At 51.8% G+C, this 19,966-nt stretch overlaps 9 protein-coding genes across 9 annotated transcripts; 3 read left to right on the top strand and 6 right to left on the bottom strand.

Moving 5' to 3' along the window:
• Window positions 1–786: 786 nt before the first annotated feature.
• On the bottom strand, window positions 787–1,721 carry BDP55DRAFT_645012 (uncharacterized protein). The gene has a single exon (XM_060573614.1). It carries the CDS (start codon window positions 1,399–1,401, stop codon window positions 934–936), a length of 468 nt encoding a protein of 155 aa, XP_060435583.1. The 5' UTR covers window positions 1,402–1,721; the 3' UTR covers window positions 787–933.
• Window positions 1,722–2,115: 394 nt separating this feature from the next.
• Window positions 2,116–3,196, top strand: BDP55DRAFT_689861 (uncharacterized protein; the record flags this gene model as incomplete). The annotated part of the gene is made up of 2 exons (XM_060576785.1): window positions 2,116–2,272; window positions 2,325–3,196. The coding sequence occupies 2 exons, from the start codon at window positions 2,116–2,118 to the stop codon at window positions 3,194–3,196; spliced, it is 1,029 nt and encodes a 342-aa protein (XP_060435584.1).
• Window positions 3,197–3,454: 258 nt separating this feature from the next.
• Window positions 3,455–4,485, bottom strand: BDP55DRAFT_747939 (WW domain-containing oxidoreductase; the record flags this gene model as incomplete). The annotated part of the gene is made up of 1 exon (XM_060580582.1): window positions 3,455–4,485. Exon 1 carries the CDS (start codon window positions 4,451–4,453, stop codon window positions 3,455–3,457), a length of 999 nt encoding a protein of 332 aa, XP_060435585.1. The 5' UTR covers window positions 4,454–4,485.
• Window positions 4,486–4,979: 494 nt separating this feature from the next.
• On the bottom strand, window positions 4,980–5,763 carry BDP55DRAFT_645018 (uncharacterized protein). The gene has a single exon (XM_060573615.1). It carries the CDS (start codon window positions 5,517–5,519, stop codon window positions 5,136–5,138), a length of 384 nt encoding a protein of 127 aa, XP_060435586.1. The 5' UTR covers window positions 5,520–5,763; the 3' UTR covers window positions 4,980–5,135.
• Window positions 5,764–6,627: 864 nt separating this feature from the next.
• Window positions 6,628–7,439, top strand: BDP55DRAFT_689863 (RmlC-like cupin domain-containing protein; the record flags this gene model as incomplete). The annotated part of the gene is made up of 2 exons (XM_060576786.1): window positions 6,628–6,779; window positions 6,839–7,439. The coding sequence occupies 2 exons, from the start codon at window positions 6,628–6,630 to the stop codon at window positions 7,437–7,439; spliced, it is 753 nt and encodes a 250-aa protein (XP_060435587.1).
• Window positions 7,440–7,486: 47 nt separating this feature from the next.
• On the top strand, window positions 7,487–8,160 carry BDP55DRAFT_645023 (uncharacterized protein). Its single transcript, XM_060573616.1, has 4 exons — window positions 7,487–7,725; window positions 7,793–7,845; window positions 7,899–8,022; window positions 8,079–8,160. Exons 1-3 carry the CDS (start codon window positions 7,568–7,570, stop codon window positions 8,003–8,005), a joined length of 318 nt encoding a protein of 105 aa, XP_060435588.1. The 5' UTR covers window positions 7,487–7,567; the 3' UTR covers window positions 8,006–8,022; window positions 8,079–8,160.
• Window positions 8,161–8,931: 771 nt separating this feature from the next.
• Window positions 8,932–10,470, bottom strand: BDP55DRAFT_540803 (beta-glucosidase; the record flags this gene model as incomplete). Its single annotated transcript, XM_060568154.1, has 3 exons — window positions 8,932–9,766; window positions 9,820–10,052; window positions 10,105–10,470. The coding sequence occupies 3 exons, from the start codon at window positions 10,468–10,470 to the stop codon at window positions 8,932–8,934; spliced, it is 1,434 nt and encodes a 477-aa protein (XP_060435589.1).
• A 3,820-nt stretch (window positions 10,471–14,290) lies between these two features.
• BDP55DRAFT_689865 (uncharacterized protein) lies at window positions 14,291–16,988 on the bottom strand (the record flags this gene model as incomplete). Its single annotated transcript, XM_060576787.1, has 5 exons — window positions 14,291–14,399; window positions 14,436–15,088; window positions 15,163–15,404; window positions 16,241–16,314; window positions 16,963–16,988. The coding sequence occupies 5 exons, from the start codon at window positions 16,986–16,988 to the stop codon at window positions 14,291–14,293; spliced, it is 1,104 nt and encodes a 367-aa protein (XP_060435590.1).
• Window positions 16,989–17,509: 521 nt separating this feature from the next.
• BDP55DRAFT_689866 (uncharacterized protein) lies at window positions 17,510–19,185 on the bottom strand (the record flags this gene model as incomplete). The annotated part of the gene is made up of 4 exons (XM_060576788.1): window positions 17,510–17,815; window positions 17,836–18,232; window positions 18,260–18,385; window positions 19,115–19,185. 4 exons carry the CDS (start codon window positions 19,183–19,185, stop codon window positions 17,510–17,512), a joined length of 900 nt encoding a protein of 299 aa, XP_060435591.1.
• Window positions 19,186–19,966: the final 781 nt, after the last annotated feature.

Raw genomic sequence — 19,966 nt, forward strand, 5'->3', positions numbered from 1 at the left:
GAGTCTGCTAACAGAAGCTGAGGTATGAAGCTGTAACAGTATCCGTGGTGCTGTAGGTCGAGTACATCTAGAACGGTCTTCAGAAGATATAGTGATCAGTCGTATCTCCAATGTTAGGGTGCAGGGTAAGGTAAGCCTGAAATTATCCGAAGATGTTTATTAAGTTGATCGCTGAAGAGTTATGGGAGTGTAACGGTCCAAGGCTAGTGTATTTGTAACTAGCTATGACGACTACTACGAGTATCCTCAGATGAGGACCAGATAGGAAAAACAACAAATCTCCGCTTTGCCGTTGGCCTGATCAAGGCCGTACCGCACTGGCCATCGGATTGTCGGCATCGTAGGTTCCGCGGTGGGCCTGATCAGGGGTAGTTCATGGCCGCGATATCCCGCAAGGCCTCATATGGGCCCAGCCCGTTACACACAGTTGGTCCTGTCATGGCGTAGCTATATTTGCAGAACAAGGGATAATGATGACCGGAGTCATCATTATCGAAGCTTTTGCTTTGTGTCACAGTTGGTTGCCTTGACCTGCTCGTAACAATGTTGGTTCGTGACACTCACTACGACTAGCTGGCCGTAACATACCTGGGATTTTATTCCCTTCTTCACACCTTAGCATCGTAATACCAAAACACCATAAATAGTTCTAAGTCTCTGCGCCAGATGGAAGGCATCTAGCACAGAAAGGCAATAATCATAGTTCTTAAAATTTTTGTAAACCGGTGAGTGACTTGATTTCCTTCCAGCCCCAATTGCTAGCTTATAAAGTCTAAGAATAAGATTTCCACATCTTATTCGTACTCATGGATCTATCATCTCTAGCGGCTAATTACAGAGGCGCACGCTGACTTTTGATCTCGAACGGCCTGTAACGAAACGCACCACCGCGCTATGTATGAGGGGAATTCTTCAATTGCTATTCGGCATGTTCTACTTGTGAACGCCTGCCATCTTTACAGTCGAATCTTTTTCGAGGAACTCAATCACTTTTGTGATCTTAGAACCATTTTCGTTGAAGTACAAGGTGAAACTGGCCTCCGAGGCGAATTTTTCCCCGCTACCTACTACCACCACATCAAATATAGATGTGAACGCAGCGCGGCGAGCTTCAGTGTCGATAACCAAGTTCGAAATGATGCCGTTGCGGAACTTGAGGGCTTTGATGTCTTTAGCAAAGACTTCTTGGAACGTGACATTGTCGATGCTGAAATTTGCCGGCAGACCAAGGACCTCAGACACGCTGGAAGGGAGTATGTGTCGAGTGCAGTCTGGTGTGAGGGTGCGGTTGATGATGGCGGGGTCGTTCTGGACTGAACCGTCTTCGAACGATGCCAAAAACGTTTCTGCAGTAGCCTCAATCACCTTCCTGAGGTCTGATGAGGATGGGGTAGTGGCCATGGTGGTGTGAGGCTATAATCTTTGGAACTTTGTGTGAGTGTGAAGGTAGAATTGAGAGGTAGCGATTCAAGACCAAGGCACAGATGGTAAAGAGGCTCGGCTAGCCTTTATATTCCATCATAATCCGCATTGATACAGGCACCTTAATCTCTGATATTAGCTGGCTGCGACCATTCACATTGACTTTAATACCAGTTCAATTCGGGCCGCAGTCATTCCCGGAGATAGCGGTGAAAACTTGATAAAAGCCGTTTCTTTGATGGTGTTCTACAGACGAGCCAGATCGATTAACAATAATCATTTTCTATCCGTACCTACGGGGTACTCCGTATGGATACCGCCAGAAACCATCCCTGGCTCAGACCTAGGTATAACTCGCCGTGATTACAAATTTCCCTTCTTCGGCCTAGCGTGTCTTCTCGCAGACTTTAAAGTTTAACACAGCCATGATTTCTAACGGCTCCTCTACATCGGTTAGCCCCACCCGATGACCCTTTTCCCTTCTTGAGCTTAGCCTATAGCGTGGAGGTTTACGCATGCGTGCCCTTGTCTAGCCCCCACGTTTGACGGTTTGACTGGCATTGGTCGATGCACGGTATATTTCAAAATCAAAGACCTCGTCTGCGTCGGTTTAGTGACTTTCCTGAATGTCAGTACTTCCCAGTGAGATTTAACAGCAGCGACATACAATCGAAAAACTGGTAGCTACGAAAAATGGCAGATTCCGGTACTTCTCTTCATTCATCGGGGAGTGAACGCGAGTCGAACATGGTCAGCTGTCACTCCGACCACGCCGACGCTGACGTCGAGGCCAAAGCCAATAATACGCAGCGCAGGAAGCTTCAAAACCGGAATAATCAAAGAGCACACCGTAAGTGTTTCCGCCATAGCCTCGAGAATTGATGAGCTCATAAGTTTGACAGGGCTGCGGATGAAGCAGCAAGTCTCGATGTCTTCACGGACGTTGTCGCGCCCATTTGAAGTCAGACGCTGGCGCCTCGACGAATTCGATAATGACGCCTCTCAGAACGTCTCGTCAGCATCAGGAAGCGAATCAAAACCTGCCGCTGAATGCGCTTGCGTTGTTCAAGGGCCACTGCCGCCCACCGCCGCCAATGCCCAGAAGCCTCTAACCCCCCCGTCCTTCATCTTCCCACTTTCAACCGACCACCTCCTCCATCTCGTCCAGTACAATGTCTTTCGCGCTTTCGTTGCGAACAAACGCACTCTCAACATACTTCTCACAGGCCAGACTAATAAGCCTTCTTCTCCAACCACCTGTCCAATCAGCGGTCCTTACCGTGATGACACATGTGTCTATCCCCTGAATCCTAATATTCCACCCTGCCTCATCCCAACCCGCCTTCAGCAAATCCGGCTGCATTCTCTGTACATCAATCTCTTTCCATTCCCTCGCTTTCGTGACAATCTAATAAGGCGCGAAGGGGAATTTGACCACTGGGAGCTTCTACAAGACCTCATCGGTGAGCTCATGAGCATGACACCGACTCGAGAGCGACGAGGTACCCCCGTCACCATCACCGTTTCCGACCCCAAGCCCAAAGGGATCTCCCCCTTCACCGCAGAATCTCACGAAGATGGCATCACTGCGAACCGTAAGGGCCTCATTGTGTGGGGCGAGCCGCACGACATACGGAGCTGGGAGGCCACCCCCGGCTTTCTTGAGAAGTGGTCGTGGGCAGTGGAGGGGTCTGATGACTTGGTTGAAGCTAGTAATTGCTGGAGGCTGAAGAGGGGAGAAGCTCCCATACGCCTCTCTGGACCGAGGAGGTAGCCGCTACGCTGGAATGATGGTAACAAGTACTCGAGCCTTCGTAACAAGAGACACAGTCGGGCGAAATTTGCTGCTTTTGCCGCTACTTATTACCTAGCTAGAGGCCGGCTCAACAAGTCAGAATTTGAGACATCAAGTGATCAATACATCACAAAGATATCACGGATGGTATGTATGTCCCTGGGTATAATTGTGTTATCAATCAAAAAGAAATTACTCGTTGAACTGCATACTGGGGGCCACGTCACTCTCGGTTCCCTACGCCTCGTCAGGCAATCCTACAATCTTAAGCGAGTGACTCCACAACCTCTTTGCCTTTTCTACATCATAGGCGTACGGCGCATATCCGAGCGCAAGAAACTTGTTATCTCCTTCAACATACGGCTCTGCTACGGCGCAGTTGACAAGGTACTTGCCACCTTCATGTTTCCATGCCTTGCCCACAGCCGCCCATACCGAAGTTGCGGCACCCTGTTCAATACTCTTCATTGTGGGATACAAGTACTCCATCCCCTTGAAGGCATCCGGGGGCATGTGCTGGGTCAGCCCCGTTTGGACAATACCGGGATGGACGCTCGTTGCGTGTAGGTGGCTCGACCCGTAGCGGCGCTCGATCTCGTTAGCCATGTAAATGTTGGCCGTTTTGGATTGTCCGTAGGCCACACTGGCATCATAGTCGCCTTTCTGGAAGTCGTAGTTGTCGGGGTCATTTATTCCATGGACGTTGTGAGCAGTGGACGAGAGATTGACGACGCGTGACGGTAGACTCGGGGAGGCTGCAGCAAGAAGCGCAGGTTCCAAGAGCTTGTAAAAGAGGAAATGGGATAGGTGGTTTGTGCCGAACTGGAGCTCGTGGCCCTCGGCGGTAAGACGATGGTCGGGGATGGCCATAATGCCAGCGTTATTCACCAGGAGGTGAATCTTGGTAGTCTTGGCAAGAATGGCGGCGGCGGCATCCCGGACAGAAGAGAGGCTTGCCTGGTCCATCTTGATGATCTCCATGCGGGATTGATCGAAGATACCAATGAGGGCGGACTGAGCCTTGGCGACGTCTCGGGCTGTGAGAAAGAGGGTGGCGCCAGTGGCGGACAGGGCGCGAGTGGTCTCGATACCGATGCCGGAAGAAGTACCGGTGATGATAATGACCTTACCCGCGAGCTTTCCCTTCACACCCTCGTCCTCGATGATTTTCAGGGCCGTTGGACGCGCGTCGCCAGGGCCATTTGGGTTGGCGTGGGCTTCAGCGTAGCAAGACATGATTGATTTTGGCAAAGGATTTTGAGAGGTTGGCTTGAGTATTAAAGAGAAGAATAAGTCTGGTCGTTGTAACTTGAGTTCTGAAGTTGAGGGAAATTGGTTCACTTATATACTCAAATCACCATGGTCATTTCAGGGGATGAGACAACCACTAGGATAGGATCTTACGCTTTACAAATATTTTCCGGCGATAGGAAACAAGTACCACTAATCCCGACCATTCATAGATACTTCAAGTATCACCAATTAGTCTACGCGAAGTCATATTCTGTCCAATTTCTCGTTTTCTTCCATTTCTACGCTGATGTCTGACTCGTGTGATGACAATTTCCCCCCTTTCGGCCTAGTAACTCTCTCCGTGAGTTGTAAGTTGGAAAGCCCAAAGACGAAGTGGGCGGGTCAGTTAAGGAAAGTGTTACGGTGTTACGGCCAGCTAGTCGTAGAGGTATGTTTGCAAAAGTTGAGGCTGCGATACTAAGTAACAGTGTCGTAAGTCTAGATAGCTTTCTAGCTATGTTTGTCAATCGTAAGGTAAGGTCAGGCTTTAGTGATCTGGTCGGTGAAAAAGGGATCCACGGGTCCTGCCTTTTGGTCATCTCGGTGTCGACCGAGCCGACGCTTAGTCCTGTTGAGGGACCACTGAAGAATACCGCTCAAATGCCACTCATGAGGCTGGCTGTATTTAGACTCCTTGCTGTTCCCCGGATCGATAAGCACTATGCCTATGAAGCTTTGCCGTAGTAGTGTGTAGCTGCTGGTGGAGTGAGTAAGACGTCTGTAGACCACTGGGTCGTATACTAGCTTCAGCCAATAATCCAAAGATCCGTACAACAAACCAAACTCTTAGCAGTTGCAGCAAACATGAGTCCTCATTTCGTAGACAGCGGCTGTGAAGTCTTGACTTTGGGTATTGATCAAGATGCCACCACTGTGGGCAAACGCTTCCAAAGATAAGACTTCCCCAAAATAACGATATCCGCAGGCGCCGTGCAACAGAAAGACTCAATACCACGACATATAGACCAAAATCCCGTCCAACATCAAAGACACCTGTCCCAGCCCACATGGTCGCATCCCACTCAACCCGGAGCGACACCGATCCGCGAGGCGTAGATCAGGGAAACAAGACCGACCTGCCGGGGTTGCGACCCTGCTGGAGATCCTTCGGCACAAGGTATGTGAGGAAACAAAATGGAATCTCTCCAACCGAACAAGTGTCTTTGGATGAATCAACAAAAACGTGCGCATCCTGCCTTCCCCTGTTATTTTTAGTTTGGGTTGGAAAGGACGAGAGAAAACAAGCGCTGGAGGGAGGGGGGGGGGGGGGGGGGAGGTCGGTTTGGCGGGTGGACGTTGCACAGCCAACTTATGGGGCCCGGATAGCGGTCTCCGAGAAGCGCAGCAACCAATGAGATAACTTTCGCAACGGCGCTAATGTGGGCTGAGCTTATTCGTGATTGGATCAGAGACCCGCGGCCGCAGGAAACGTTCCCCCACCCCAAATAAACAAACGCCGACTGGGATTATTCAACATCCACCCTCCATCCTCCACGGGTTCCCCCCAACCTCGTGGCCGATGTAGTCCAACGACCCAAACTCCGCGCTAGTGCTGACAACGAGGTCAAATTTCCAAGCCCTGTAGGCTCCCTGTCAATTCTTACCGGACTACACTGCTCCCGAGAAGGAGCTTTGTGAGCGATGGCACGTGGGAGCCGTTCTGTCCGTTTCTTGTGTCATCTTGAGAGGGATGCAGGCTAGCTAGCTAGTGAGTGGTCTTTTCTCCTGCTGCGGACAGGATGAGAGTTGAGCCGAATGTTGGTCAAGGTCTAAGCCTAGCCGACTTTCAAGACCATGCGGGATGGCAGTATTGTGGACTTTGGTCGACGATGGATGGACCTTGAGGTTGGACGACATCCCAAATTAGACTATGCACCACCAACTTAGACTGTTCATTTTCGTCCCATCCGAATAGATGGGATGCCAGTATATAACTAGACATCAGATCCCTTTCTCATGATGGCTTCTCTCTTGCATCTCATCACACAGTGAACGCATCGCAATACCATCTAATCTCAACTTTCCTTGAGTCTCATCTCCTTGTCTCCTTTCGACTTGAACTAGCACTCTTCGACATCGGTATCTCTAGCCAGCATACATAAGCACAAGACTCCAGAATGTACTTCACCACTAGCTCCGTCGCCCTCACCCTGGCCCTCGCCTCCCCGGCCCTAGCAGCCCCCTACAGCAGTCCTCGCGCAGAGACAACCACCGCTGCCGCTGCCGCTCCCACTCTATCCCTCACCCAGCAGCTCTTTCTCGCCGACACGTAAGTCTCCTCCCATACCCTCCTCCTCTCTTTCCAACTTACTAATGACCCCAAAACAGCGCCGCAGACCGTTTCAAGCTCCTCCCAGACGACAAGCAATTCATCTTCGACTTCAACCAACCCCAACAGAACCCCGGAAAAGGAGGCGAACTCGTCGCCGCCAACCGCAAAACCTTCCCCGCCCTAGTCGGCACCGGCGCCGGCATGGCCGTAGGCCGCGTCGGCCCCTGCGGCATGAACACCCTCCACGTCCACCCCCGCTCCGCCGAGCTCCAAATCGTCGTCCAGGGCCGTCTCATCACCGAAATGACGCCCGAGAACGGCGTCGTCCTCGCGGCGGACGGCAAGACCCGCCGCGCCATCCGCACCGAGCTCGGCCCCTTCCAGATGACGCCGTTTTACCAGGGCTCTCTGCACACGCAGTTCAACCCGGACTGCGGCGATGTCGTGTTCGTGGCGAGTTTTGCGGCCGAGGACTTTGGTACCGGACAGGTTGCTGATAGTGCCTTTGCCTTGACTGACGATGTTATTGCTGCTACGTTTGGACAGAGCATTGCTGGTGCGGATATCGACCGTGTACGCAAGGCTATTCCTGCCAGCATTGCGCTTGGAGTTGACGAGTGCTTGAAGAAGTGCAACATCCAGAAGCGTGCTTTGTAAAGGTTGCGCGAGAGAGAGAGATTGGCAGTGGCGAGGCAGTTGACTGCAGATAGAGAGAGAGAGAGAGAGAGAGAGAGAGAGAGAGAGAGAGAGAGAGAGAGAGACAGAGAGAGAGAGAGCATGGCGTCATGCATCTGGCAAGCGAGCATTTGATGGTTTGGCATTCGAGCATTCGACTCATTGCATGGGCTTTAGGCGTTTTGCATTTGCACTTTTTGTCTTTCTTCACGCCCACCCCTTCTCCCTTTCAGCTAGCTTTGCGATTTTTTACCTTCATTCCTTGTACCTAGATTTGGTGAACACCTCAGTAGAAGTACCTAGCATCGTGGAAAAATGAAATCCCCTTTACATACGCGATTGATTGGCCTCAACCCTTCCTCAAGGCTCAGACTGTTTCGTGTAGCGGCTGATTGAGATCAGAATTACGAATTTCATGAGGCGTAAGCATCCATGTCTTGCCTCATGACACTGTACAAGCTCGCTGCCGTCATGCTCTAGCAAGCGCTATAGTAAGGAGCGGCTTATTTCTCCCATCTTGCTTCGATATGGCGGTCTGTTACCGGTGATTGTAGAGTAGCGGGATCTAGGGTGGACAATCAGGAAAGACGACTAGAAAATTGATTCGAGGCACCGCAATACCATTGAGCTTGAACGTTTCGTTTATTGGTTGGACCGGGCCGTGAAGCAGGTGACAGGCCCAATACGTCCCGACCGAGGTCTGAACTACCCTAGAACAGACATAAACGACGCTCGACAAGCCATCATGACATGGCCACATGCCCCACATCACCTCCCCTTGACGTCGACCAAGGCTCAGCCACACGTTCTCCAAGCACATTCTCACATAATACAGTTCCCCTCATGGAATAAGATTTTCCGGTCCAAGATACCCCGCTTCCCCTCAAGTCATGACCGATGTTCCATTTCACATAAAAGCTTCCTCCACATGTTCCTCGAATAATATAGTATAAGATCAAAATAATACGTGCGTAAATGGGTATAGATGAGAAGCAAACCGATCCGAAAGTATGTAAATGCCCCTTGTCAGAAGAGCCGAGTAGTAAATACCCGAAAGAAAGCTTTGCCTGCTCGTGTGGTCAACACGAGAATGCTAAGACAATAAACACTAGACTGTCGCGATATTATCGCGGGAATTCGATGTATACGTCCAGATGAGTTGTAATGGATGAAGGTGCCATCTGTCACTGGCGTATATGCAAAACTTTACCGCATGGTCGTAAGCGGCTGGTCGAAATGAAGAAATGCCAGCAGCGTAAATGATACGTAGCAAGCGAGCTTGCCCAAAGGGTGAGAATAGATTACCCGGCCGAGCGAGCTGGTTCCGAGACAACCGAGGTCGAATGGCAGCCAAAGAACGGCGCTGCGTCGTGTTGACAAGCATGGGTGTGGAAGCGAAGGACAGGCGGCGCCTGCTGCTGCTGCTGCTGCTGGCTGGGGCGAAAGGAAGAATACGACTATCAACTGACCGCAATCAGTAGAGGAAAGTGGCTGCCACAAAGGCGATGACGAGGCCGGCAATGGCACCACCGCCTTGTTTGACCCCTTCATTCTCCTTCGAAGTCGTTGCGGGCGCTGATTCTTCCGTCTCTGTGGCGGTGGCAGGCTTGGAAGTCGTAACATCGGAGTCGGAAGCGGTGGTCGTTGAGTTATCGTTCTCATGGAACATACCGGCCATGACAGTGGGGGCACTTGATGATGTCGAGGAAGCGGAGATGGCTGCGCTGGAAGCCTTGGAGCTGGAGCTCTTGACAGCCTTGGAGGAGGGCGCCGCGGAAGAGGAGGAAGGCGAAGGCGTCGGTGTCGGCGTAGGAGTAGGGGTGGGAGTAGGAGTTGGCGTCGGAGTCGGAGTAGGTGACGGAGCAGCCGAAGACTTGGCGACCTTGATTTCGACCTTAGTATCCTTCTCGTCGTCGTCAGAGTCGCTTCCACCGGATCCGTCAAGTGGGAAGACAATGATGCGACCCTTCTTTCCCTTGGGAACAGTGACAACGCAGTACTTGGCATTGCCGGCGCCAGTACCAGCCAGGTTGCTGGTCACCTCTCCAACAGCATTGGCAGAGGGGTCGATGGAGCAAGGAGTGCCATTGCAGCCGCCATCGGGGCACTCGATTCGGACACCGTAGGTAGGCTTTGTGTTCTTGAGCGCGGAACCCTCCCAGATGGGGTTGTAACCGAGAGTGACGAAAGTTCGTCCCTGGCTGTCCTGGTTGGCTCCTGCGACGTACGCAGCCCAGTTACCGACTGCCTTGGAGGAATCACCCCAGATGCAACCCTCATCCGTAACACCAGGAGGGTTGATGTAGTAGCTAGACGTCATTAGTTTCTTCACGTTCACTCATGTTCATCAAGGCGAACTCACTGAGCACTGGTGCTGCACCAGTAACTAGGGTCGGGAACAGCAAGAGTGATGGACTTGTCAATCACGCTGGGAATGAGCATAGCTTCGTTGCCCGGCAGAACGGTTTGGCAGAACGACAAAGTCTTGCCACACTTGTTGAAGACCTCAACGCTACCAGCTCCATCGACGCAGTAGGGAGAGCCTTTGATGGGCTTTGTAGCTTTACCATCAGATCCACAGTACAGACCACCGTTCTGAACCGGTTAGCCTTCGGACTGCAGTGGAAAAAGATAGCTAGATTCTTACCATGGATGAGGGATACGTGTAGGACGAATCGGGCTCCCATTGCGCCATGACTTTGCCGGCTTTGCAGGCAATAGGGCAGTAGCTTCCTTCAACACAGGCCTGATCGGGGCTCATGGCAAAACCATTGTTCATGGCACCAGGGACTTTGACCAGATCGCCATCGCTGGGCAAGCTGCAAATGGCCTTGCCGTCTGAAGTTCTCTTGATGACATCCCTCTCAGCAAGCGTTTCGATTTCCTCGTTGGGACCCAGACCGGACTTCAACTTGTGAAGGTGGCGGTGAGAGCCATCGTGAGCCTCGGCGGGTTGGGCAGAGAGCAGGACCAAAGCCGAGCCCAGAGCAGCCTTCATAGTAGAGAGCTTCATCTCGGAAGCGGGGTTTCGTCAAGAGTCGACGTGGTTTCCTCCCAAGACAATTCAAGAAAGCAGTAGCTGATTCCTGGCGGTTGGCGCGTCGCGCAACGTGATGACAACGGCAGTCGGGTTTGTCGTCCGGATTCAATGCTATAACATGGAGATGGCGAATTGGACTAGCAACAGCGCGCAAGCGTGTTGGATTCGTAGAGAACGTGATGTCTTCGAAAGCGAATGACTAGACAGCGAATGTCGGTGTAAAGAGCGGAACGTCTCAAAGCAGAGACTGGGCAAGGCGTAAGGATGCGGTGCAAGGACAAGAGAAAGAAGAGGAGAACGAGCGAGGGTGGAGGTGGCAGGATGGGTCGACGATAAAATGAGAGAGAGCAGCAAGTTATCCGGGGTGGGAATCGTTCAGCCTACTGTGGTAGGGGCCCATTTGCCCGTCTCTACTGAGCTTGCCGCAAAAGGCAGAGACTGAGAGCCTGAGAGATGGGTTGACAGAACCTCGCGCGCGATCCCCCCCCCTGTTAGCTAGAACGGGGGAGAGAGAGCTGGATCGACCAGGGCCATTTGAGGGGCGGGCGCAAGGATTCTGGCTGGTCATGGCGACATTGGGCAATGGGCAAGCGGTGATGCTTGGCTAAGGCCGGGGGCGGTTGAGGCGGACAAGCGTCGATGCGACGAGCTTGAGGAGATTCGCGCAGTTGGCAGAGTAAGGATTAAGGAGGCCAAGGATTCGAGGCCCGGGGGGGAAATGAAAATGACATGGCCCCTCGACCTTGGACGAACTCGCCAATCAGACAGGGCCATCATCTCGGCAAAGCTTGACTTGTTCCTGGAAAGAGCCAATGAGAGACGTTGCGCATGCAAGCCGTTGCTGCCGCTTGGAGCCAAACGAAATGAGGACACCAACGCACGGTTCCCAACGGGGTCCCAACCGGGGTCGACGAAGCACTCCAGACTGCGGTACGTATCTTATCTTCCGCAAGGCAGGTACCTGAGCCTCGAGGAGGTATTCGTACCTGCATAAGTTTGCATTGTTTCCACACTCAACCAATGGAGTCACGCACAATTTGTATGTCTCCACAGGACATCCCTCAGGCACCAGCTCTGATTGGCGGCATCGACCGAAACCTTTCCATTGTGCCTTTTCCCTTTTGCTGTCAGTTCGTGTCGTCGACTCGTCCAGATGGAAACTGGGAACATCTCCAGAGAACAGGGGGGGCAGAACAGACCGCACCGCTTCGTTGGTCGGCTAAGGAGCGTTGCCTTTTTGGGCGATTGATGAGATGAGCTTGCTGGCGCCATTGACAATTCGAGCGCAAAGAGGTGCACTCGAGTGACAAATTGGCAGTCAGCGGCCACCAAAGCTGGTGAGAGACCGCCGCTCGTAATGTCACACGCGCCTGCTGTCATCCAATCTTAACCTTCAAGCTTAATTCCACGTGCCGCCACGGGGTAAACAGGCTGTAGGTTGCACTGCATCCTACCTATGAAATACTCGAACCCGATCCAGACTCGACAGAAGTTTCCTATTGCTTAGCAGTGCTTATTGTCTTTAACCGACTGACTGTCATTGACTGAGACTGATGCTGTGCCACAGCCACCTCCTTGAACTGGAACCCGCATTCTAGTGCGACGAAGGAATGGGCGAGAAAAGACCGCATGAATCACGTCTTGGGTGGGCAGTGGGCTACAGGGGAACACAATGTCTCGGGTGACTCTCAACGGTATCTTTCTACCGCACTGGAATGCGGCAAAGCGCCTTCTTCTTCAACACACAACGCCAGTAACGCCACACGACTCAGCGGTCTTGCCTTCTGCTTCTGGAAGAAAGCCTCCAATTGTCGCGGACGGCACTCGCGATATCTGGGATAGATTCCACTGTGCCGAGGCGTGGCCATACCTACGTAGTACCTTCCTTACTTACTAGTGTAGGTAGAAAGGTACGTACTTACGTAGATAACGCCGGAGAGTGGGCCATTCCTTCCATCTCAACCGGAACCCCTTTCGAGCCAAGACTTAGTAAGAGGAGTCTTTTGCCCTCCACGAGTGACGAGTCCACTATTCACCTCCTCAGTCACTGCTTGTCGGCGCCTCGCAGGCTCGCACCACTTACCGAAACGTGCTTGCCCTCTTTTGAACCTCATCCTCCGCCATCTTCAAACCTCAACCAGGCCATCCCCAGACCAAGACGGATTTCTCTACCCTTTACGTATGCCATGTCGTCGACGTGCTGAGCATTTGTTGCACAACTCTCGAGGAAGAGACGCCGTCCCTTGCCCATGTGGACGTTTGGCATGAGCCTCATGTCACGAATCTTCCTCCACCCGCAACCCACGTACCCCGTGCTTTGTCTCTACCCCTATGGATACGTAGTAGAGACTTGACCTGGAAAGAGACCGAACAACTCCTCGTCAAACGTCTCCATCTCCATCTCGCCTGGGTGAACGAGCCAACGGCAGAGAACCTGTCAGGCTGTCTGTCAGTCGTCAGCAAAACCGCCGAACGCGATCTATCGACTGTGCCCGTGCGATAGATCTGGGCATGTCATTTGTCGCCACTCCTTCTAGGGCACTGATGGCGGAGTAAGGAAATTGCGCCTACCAAATTGTGCGAGATTGCACCAGTGTTGGTGTGCCTGGTGTCCTTTCTGGTCCCTGGACCAGTCAGCTTTACACTCGCAAACTCGCGGTAGTCGCCGATACGCTCTGTACGGATAGTGTTAACTTCCATCGGCAGACATCACGACACTTGCCACACCCGAGTAGCTTCACGATGTTGAGCTGAAAACTTTTCGCCTCAGCCAGCGATTTTCGTGCTCCTCCATCATCTATTCATGGATATACATCTCGTATCCAAAGAGTGGCCCTCGTCCGTTGCTGATCATTTGCAGTATTCGGCGGGAGGAACCTGCACTCTCGCTCTTCTGACCATCAACCGAGAAATACGGCCTGTGGCCAGATCACGCCACGCCCGCTCTGTTACTCGCTTGGTTTGATGAGTTGGAACTTGAGCAGCGCTGTGCCCCGCGCTAATTGCTACACCGCTAGCTACCCTCAGTCTTACTTGAGCTCTTTAAGAGTCCTGTACTGGAGCAACTCTGGACGCATGTTTCGTTGTGTCGGCCCGCTCCATCAGCGGCTCTCGTATGCCGAAATGGAGTTGATTAGCTGGCCGACATCGGGTAGCGGCTAAGCTTGACTCAATAGACTAATCTCAACTCCCCTGAGTGTGCCGGCCGTCGAATTTCCTGTGAGCCATTCGGTTTTGTCGTAAGAACAATCGCGTCCTAACACACTTCTTACGATATTGCTGAAGGTCTGACATTGATCAATGGCTATTGGAGACGGCGTTTGTCAATGACGGGGTGGCAGCTGGGTCTCTGCGGTCGACTCGTGGGAATTTGGCTAACCCCCGTGAGCTGAAGCGAACCATAAAGGCCACCAGCAATGCATCAGCATTGATTTCGCAGTCATCGAGCTAGTCAGGCATCAAAGGAACCATTGGGAGCTCGGGGGGGACCGGCCAATTTTCTCAACCACAAGTCCCGATCGAGGTTGAGGGAGCGCCTGTCGCTGTGTCGTCTTTGGGTTGCATGTCGCGGTATCAGTCAGCCACAACCATATCGTTTGCTGCCGTCTCAGTCAGCTTGTTCCTTTCCAATGATGATGCCAGTCGGCATTCGTAGCCCTATCAATGAATTGCCTACTTTTCTATGCGAGCAGCTGATGAATGGGTCCGCTTCATGGCGCTTACGTTCAACAGGCCGATTAAGTACACAACGCGGATGAGCAGAAAACTACACGCACACGCTTCACATTCTCTTCTAGACTCCCGTCACCTGCGACGGTGGTCGCTCTCCTCCGAATATCCTCCTCCAGGCTACCTGCAATGTCATTTCTTTGAGAGCCGCGTCTACAAAGTATTCCATCGGCCTCCATACGATTCAAGTTTGGCTGACTGTTTCCCACGCCTTTGGGTCTTCATCATCTTCCACTTCCTGCCTACTCTCCTGCACATCGCTGTTTGAGCCTCGGAGATTCGTACCGATACCAGGCACATACTTCCAATGTGACCTTGTGGTCGGCTGGACGCTGTACGCAACCAGATCCCCGGACAGAATCATCAATTTGATAACCAGATCGACTGGCAAATCGAGGTCCGTCGCCGTGCGCAGGAGCAGCTTGGCCGCCCCGGATCGGCTGACGGCGTATGTCGTCGTACACGCTATGCCGCCCGACTTGCGGACGACTCGTTCGCTGCCGAGCGGGAGACCGTAGTAGCTCTTTGGCCCGGGGGGGACGTGTTCGTCGTCGTATCTGATCATGAGGTCGTGGTTGAGCGGGGTCTCTGCGCAGTGGCCGAGGGAGAGAAAATCCCAGTGTCTGCTGTGCCACGGGTCTTGGGGGTCCGGGAAGACAGGTTGCGCCGAACCATCTGCTGCTGCTGCTGCTTGTTCAAGTCTTCCGACATTGGGAGTTTGAGTGGAGTTCAACTGATGAAGAAGTGCAGTAAAGTGCTCGTGGAAGTTGGTCATGATGGTGCGGACGTGGATATCCCAGGCGGCGCCACCCTCCGAGATCAAGGCGGACGGTAGTTCCTCGCGAAGCATATGAGACCAGATCTAAAATCCATACGTTAGCTAGAAGTAGTTCACGGAAAACTCTTGTGGAGGGGTGGTGGTGGGGGGTTCCTAACGTTGGCGTGAGCTCTCCAGCAACCCTTCTCAGCGCCTCTCAGTCTGTCCTTATCATGTGTCGGAGGCATACCCCTATCCTTGATCATGTTGGCCTCGACGGCTGGGAAGACCTCGAATTGGACACCGGACAGGAAGGCTTGGATTGTTGCTGCGTCTAGGAGGTCGAAGCGGGTCGAGATGTTGATGAAGAAGATTTTGGGGAATCCGAACGTGCTGTTGTTTGTGACTTTGGAGAAGGGTACTGGCATGGGCACGCTTTTGCTCGGCTCCCTGGCGGATTGGTCTCTAAGTCGAATAGGAGAGTAGTAGGTTCTGGACAGGAATATGATGAAGAAGAGAGTGAATATGAATGATAACTTGACGGCCAAATACTTTGTTGATAGCATTTTTGCTGTTGGTACTGAAGACAACCAGGAGACAATGGTTATGGTAATGCCATTCTAGGCTGCGAGGGCAAAGGTAGCGATAGAACAACGTTCAAAGTCGAAATAGATGCCTACTTATGGCATCGAGGCTCCTCCCCCCCCTCCCTCCCTTGTGCCCCCAATGTTACGAGATGTTTCCCCCAAAATCCATCAGCTGGCGAGAGTGCCAGAAGGGATGAAGCTAGATGGAAATAAGGTTGGCACCCCTTTCTGCCGTCGGCTACGACGAGACTCCATGATCCATAGGTTTATTCTCTAAGCAAGGAAGAAACAACGTATGAGGTCTTGTGGGTCCGACTTAGTCTCAAGAGACCTCGATGCCTTGGAACTTGATAAGTAATCAACGATTGATGTGGTGGTCGAATTAAGGTTTACCTTAAGGGCACCTGTATATTAAGTAGATGGTAAGGTGCATGTAGTTGCGCAATGAATGGATATGCAACAAGGAGTATCTAGCCTTTAAGAGAGGTGGAAGTGTGAACCACCTCGCTGGGAATCGTCGCATCTCTTCTAAGGCAAGTGGAGACGGCGCGGCAATACCGTTGTTGACCGTGGTTGAGGTGACAAACAACCTCTCGGTCTCAGTTAATCATTGGACGTATTCAACAAGCGCAGCTCGTCTTAGGCTGCCAGATACGGGTTACCGATCAACAGTTGATGTTCAAGACCAAGACTCTGTGCCAAGTATTCAACTTCACTCGTTGCGAGAAGCACGAGAGAAGATACCTGGCATCGAATTACTCTCGTTCTCCAGACAGAATAAGACGTGTGATTCACATCAACATCTAAACTACGGAGAATCATATATGATCGGCGTCCTATCCTCAATTCGTTGCTGAACACCCGGAATAGGTTCTTTGTATGGCCGAAAGTGGGCCCGCGGGCTCCGTGATCTGCACATCTGTGACCCCACGTCCTCTGCCAAAGCATCTCCTAGGTAGTCAGCACCGACCAGAAAGCTGTATGGTATAGTGGTATTTCCCAAGCGTTGGTGGCTGGTTGACGCAGGAAACGTAAGCAAAAATACAGGACCCTGGTTATCTGAAAGATCTTAACACATGGGTTGATCAATGTGGTTTCGTCTTTGCCGCCACGGCATGAAGATCCAACTCACACACGTAGTCAATGAGTTTATTAATCATTAGGTTATTAATCACGTAGGGCATCGTTTCCTTAGGTTCTGGCCGAGATCCGGCAGTACTAAGGTTTAATTTGGAAGACTTACTCAAGCTAGTCTTGCCTTGCATCTTCAATTGCCCCTGTTTCCATGAAGCTATTCTCAAGTAATAGGCTTCACTGAGATATAAGCCTAATAATACGAGCAGCTCGGCTTCCGAAAGGTGGTCTGTTCGATTTACCACATTGCCCGCTTACAAGAAGTAAGTGTGGAAGTCAATCATGACTTGACTACTCCGTCAAGTGGCCTGAAATAGGTGCTTAAACGTGACTAAGGTGTTTGACAGCGTGAGCGTTTTGATATCCGCTCATTTCGGTAAGTTCGTGTCTCGTTGAAGGCCGTGATGTTCATGATATTGAGTAGCAGAGACATCAACTTCACGTTCAGGTAACGCCTATCAGTTGGCTTGACATGAGAGTTCTTGATCATCCGCGCTCGAGAGGGTGTCAATGCAAGACCTTGAACTCAGTGTAATATGTGGGTGATGCCAAGTTTCAGCATCACACTATATGGACATGTAGCCTTTGCGCAAGGCTCTCGATATCTAGCTACCATATACAATCTCCTTGCAACTTCTTCATAACTGTGAGACTCCAATGTTCGTCCTGAACCAAGAGATGAAAGAAAAACGACGTTGGTGGATCAAGAGATGGGGGATAAGGGCGGGAGGGGCGGGATGGAGCGCCCCTGAGAGAGGAAGTCTTCCTTCTGACAATTGTCAAGAATTTTGCGTTGATTTTACACTCAGAGTGCACCGGGAGAGGTGACCTCGATCAAGCTATACCCTCCAACCTTCTGACACCCCTTGTAAACACCCGTCACAGTGACATACCCTTCATACGTTGGCAACTTTCCACCCGGCGAGTAAAGCTCTTGATCCTCTCTTACGCTAGACATGGAGACCACAATTCCATTAGCCAGGGAGAGGGTCCAATCAAGCGGGTAGGTGGCACCCGACGCCTCGGAAGTATACGTACGTCCAGACGTCTCCAAAGACGCGACCGAGACGACTCTCTGCACGCCTCCATCTCGAATCGTCGCAAGACATCCCTGTCCCCTTCATCCCACACCCAAATGGAGAGGGGAACGTCAGTTCCATTGACGTTCTCGAGATGTAGCTCAAACCAGGACCAATTTGGCGGCGCGCCGCCCCATTGCCTATCGTACCACGTCAAGGACCGCGCCGTATCCACGACGACCCTCGTCCCGTTGACATTCAGCCAGCCTCTGGTTTTGTCCGCGGGCATTCTCCATTCATAGACCATGGCATTCCCGGCTTTGAACACCCCGAGTCCGCCGTTTAGGAGCACGGGGGAAGTTGACTCGAAAGTCAGGTCGAATTCGGTTCCAGGGACAGTACTCCAGGTTCGCAACTCGGATAGACCGTCCGAGGGCCTCGTAGAGCCAAAGCCGTAGTCTGAGAACGACGCGTTGAATACACCAGTGTCGGAGTAAAAGGTTGACGAACTCGAGAGCGTCTCAAACTGAGTGTACTACGACGGGTTCTTGATGTCGAGAATGGACGCCCTGTACAGGGAGAGGTCGGCGAGAACGTGGGAAAGAATCAAGTAGCCATGGTCATTGGATCCGAGGATAAAAGGAGACGACCAAAAAGAGGGGCTTTTGGTCCCTTCTTTGGTTGTCTGGGTTGCTGCTATGTCGAAGGGGTAAGGCAATCGGTACTGGGAGATGGTTAGTTGAATTTTGTACACCGACTGTGCTGGTGAATCTCACCGTTTCACTAGAAAGGATACTGCCCCCCTCCCCGAAAAGCAAAGCCTTTTATATAGGCAGAGCCTTCCAGTCCAGCCTAGAGAACAACGTCGGCCATTACTGATGAATCACCTTCAGGTCGATTGTTTGAGTGATTTCTAAAATCCGGCTCATCACGCGACTTCGTTCTGGTATCAAAAACACCGGACGGGACTGCACGGCATTCGCGATGGGTGGTCGGCAAATGCTACCCAAAGAGTACTTCAACTCCCGAATACGTTCGAGATATCTCGAACACGACCAATCCGAGCAGTTCGTAGTGTACGAAGTACACGTATTCTGCCAGCCAACGTAACATACGGAAATCCTTACAAAACTATCCGTAAAGTAGAATTTTCAATGCTATGCCTCCCTTTTTGAACCCTGTAACTAGGTACTTCACACAGTGAGGTGATTTGGCGGTTCCGCCCTCCTCAGCCTACCCCGTCCCCAGCCTCCAGTAATTGATCGGGCTCTAACCAGGAAATTACTAAAGAGGCGAAATTCGCTTTTGAAGAAGCGAATCATAGAGTATCGTTTTGTTTCGCCCCGACTGCACAAAATACCGTGGTGGGTTGAAGACATGGCTATACGTACCTGTCCTTTGAGAGTACCTCGACATCAAATGAGATAACTCTACCGCCATGTGAGGGGCTTCTTTTCTTCATGATGCAAGCACTGGGCCATATGGTCGAGGGTTTCCGGGCTGTAGAGGCCCCGGTTAGACTGTGAAGTCTCCGGTTCTGTTTCGGATCCAGTCTCGACCCTCGATCGTTCCATTCATTATTTTGTCCATTCTTCTACTTTTGTTTTGTTCAATATGTTCATTCTTCCGTCTGGTCCTTGCTTCCGGAGGCAAGAAAATAGGAATGATAGACGTCGCATACGACCCTTCTTACACCGCCTTTGAGCCACATCATGAGCTTGCTAAGGTTTGCAAGACTGCGGGATCAGACGGGATATGAAGAATTGGCAAACAATTCACATGCGCGGGGCTTTGGGTACATATACCGAATGAATGGTCCATCTTGCTTTGTACTCCCTTAATGCATCGAGCTTCTTCGCGCCACACGGCGCTCCGAACGGGTGGGGCCGGAATTTCCACAGCTCCGGAGGTTTGGACAGGTAACACCGAGCCTGCCCTCCGAGTTTCCACCATCCGCGGCCCCCACACTGTCGGCTCTTGTTAATCAGATGGAACATGGCCCTCCCGTCACTCTCCAAGCTCTCCAGCGCACTCCAAGAGAGTTCGCTCCAAGCAGTCATTCTTGGCCTGAAATGGGGGAGCGCAGGCGGTAGGGCAGCTTCGTCGAGTCATCCCTGTGTGCCACTTGGAGTAAACACACATTCCCTTTCGTAGACGGCATGAATTGGAGCTTAAGACTTTTATTTGAGGGAGGATGACATGCACGGAAATTCATCATCACGTTGCTCACAGTCTGTTTCTTT

Source organism: Colletotrichum godetiae (genome assembly GCF_030913485.1).
Source record: "Colletotrichum godetiae strain CBS 193.32 chromosome Unknown BDP55scaffold_3, whole genome shotgun sequence".
NCBI lineage: Eukaryota > Fungi > Ascomycota > Sordariomycetes > Glomerellales > Glomerellaceae > Colletotrichum > Colletotrichum godetiae.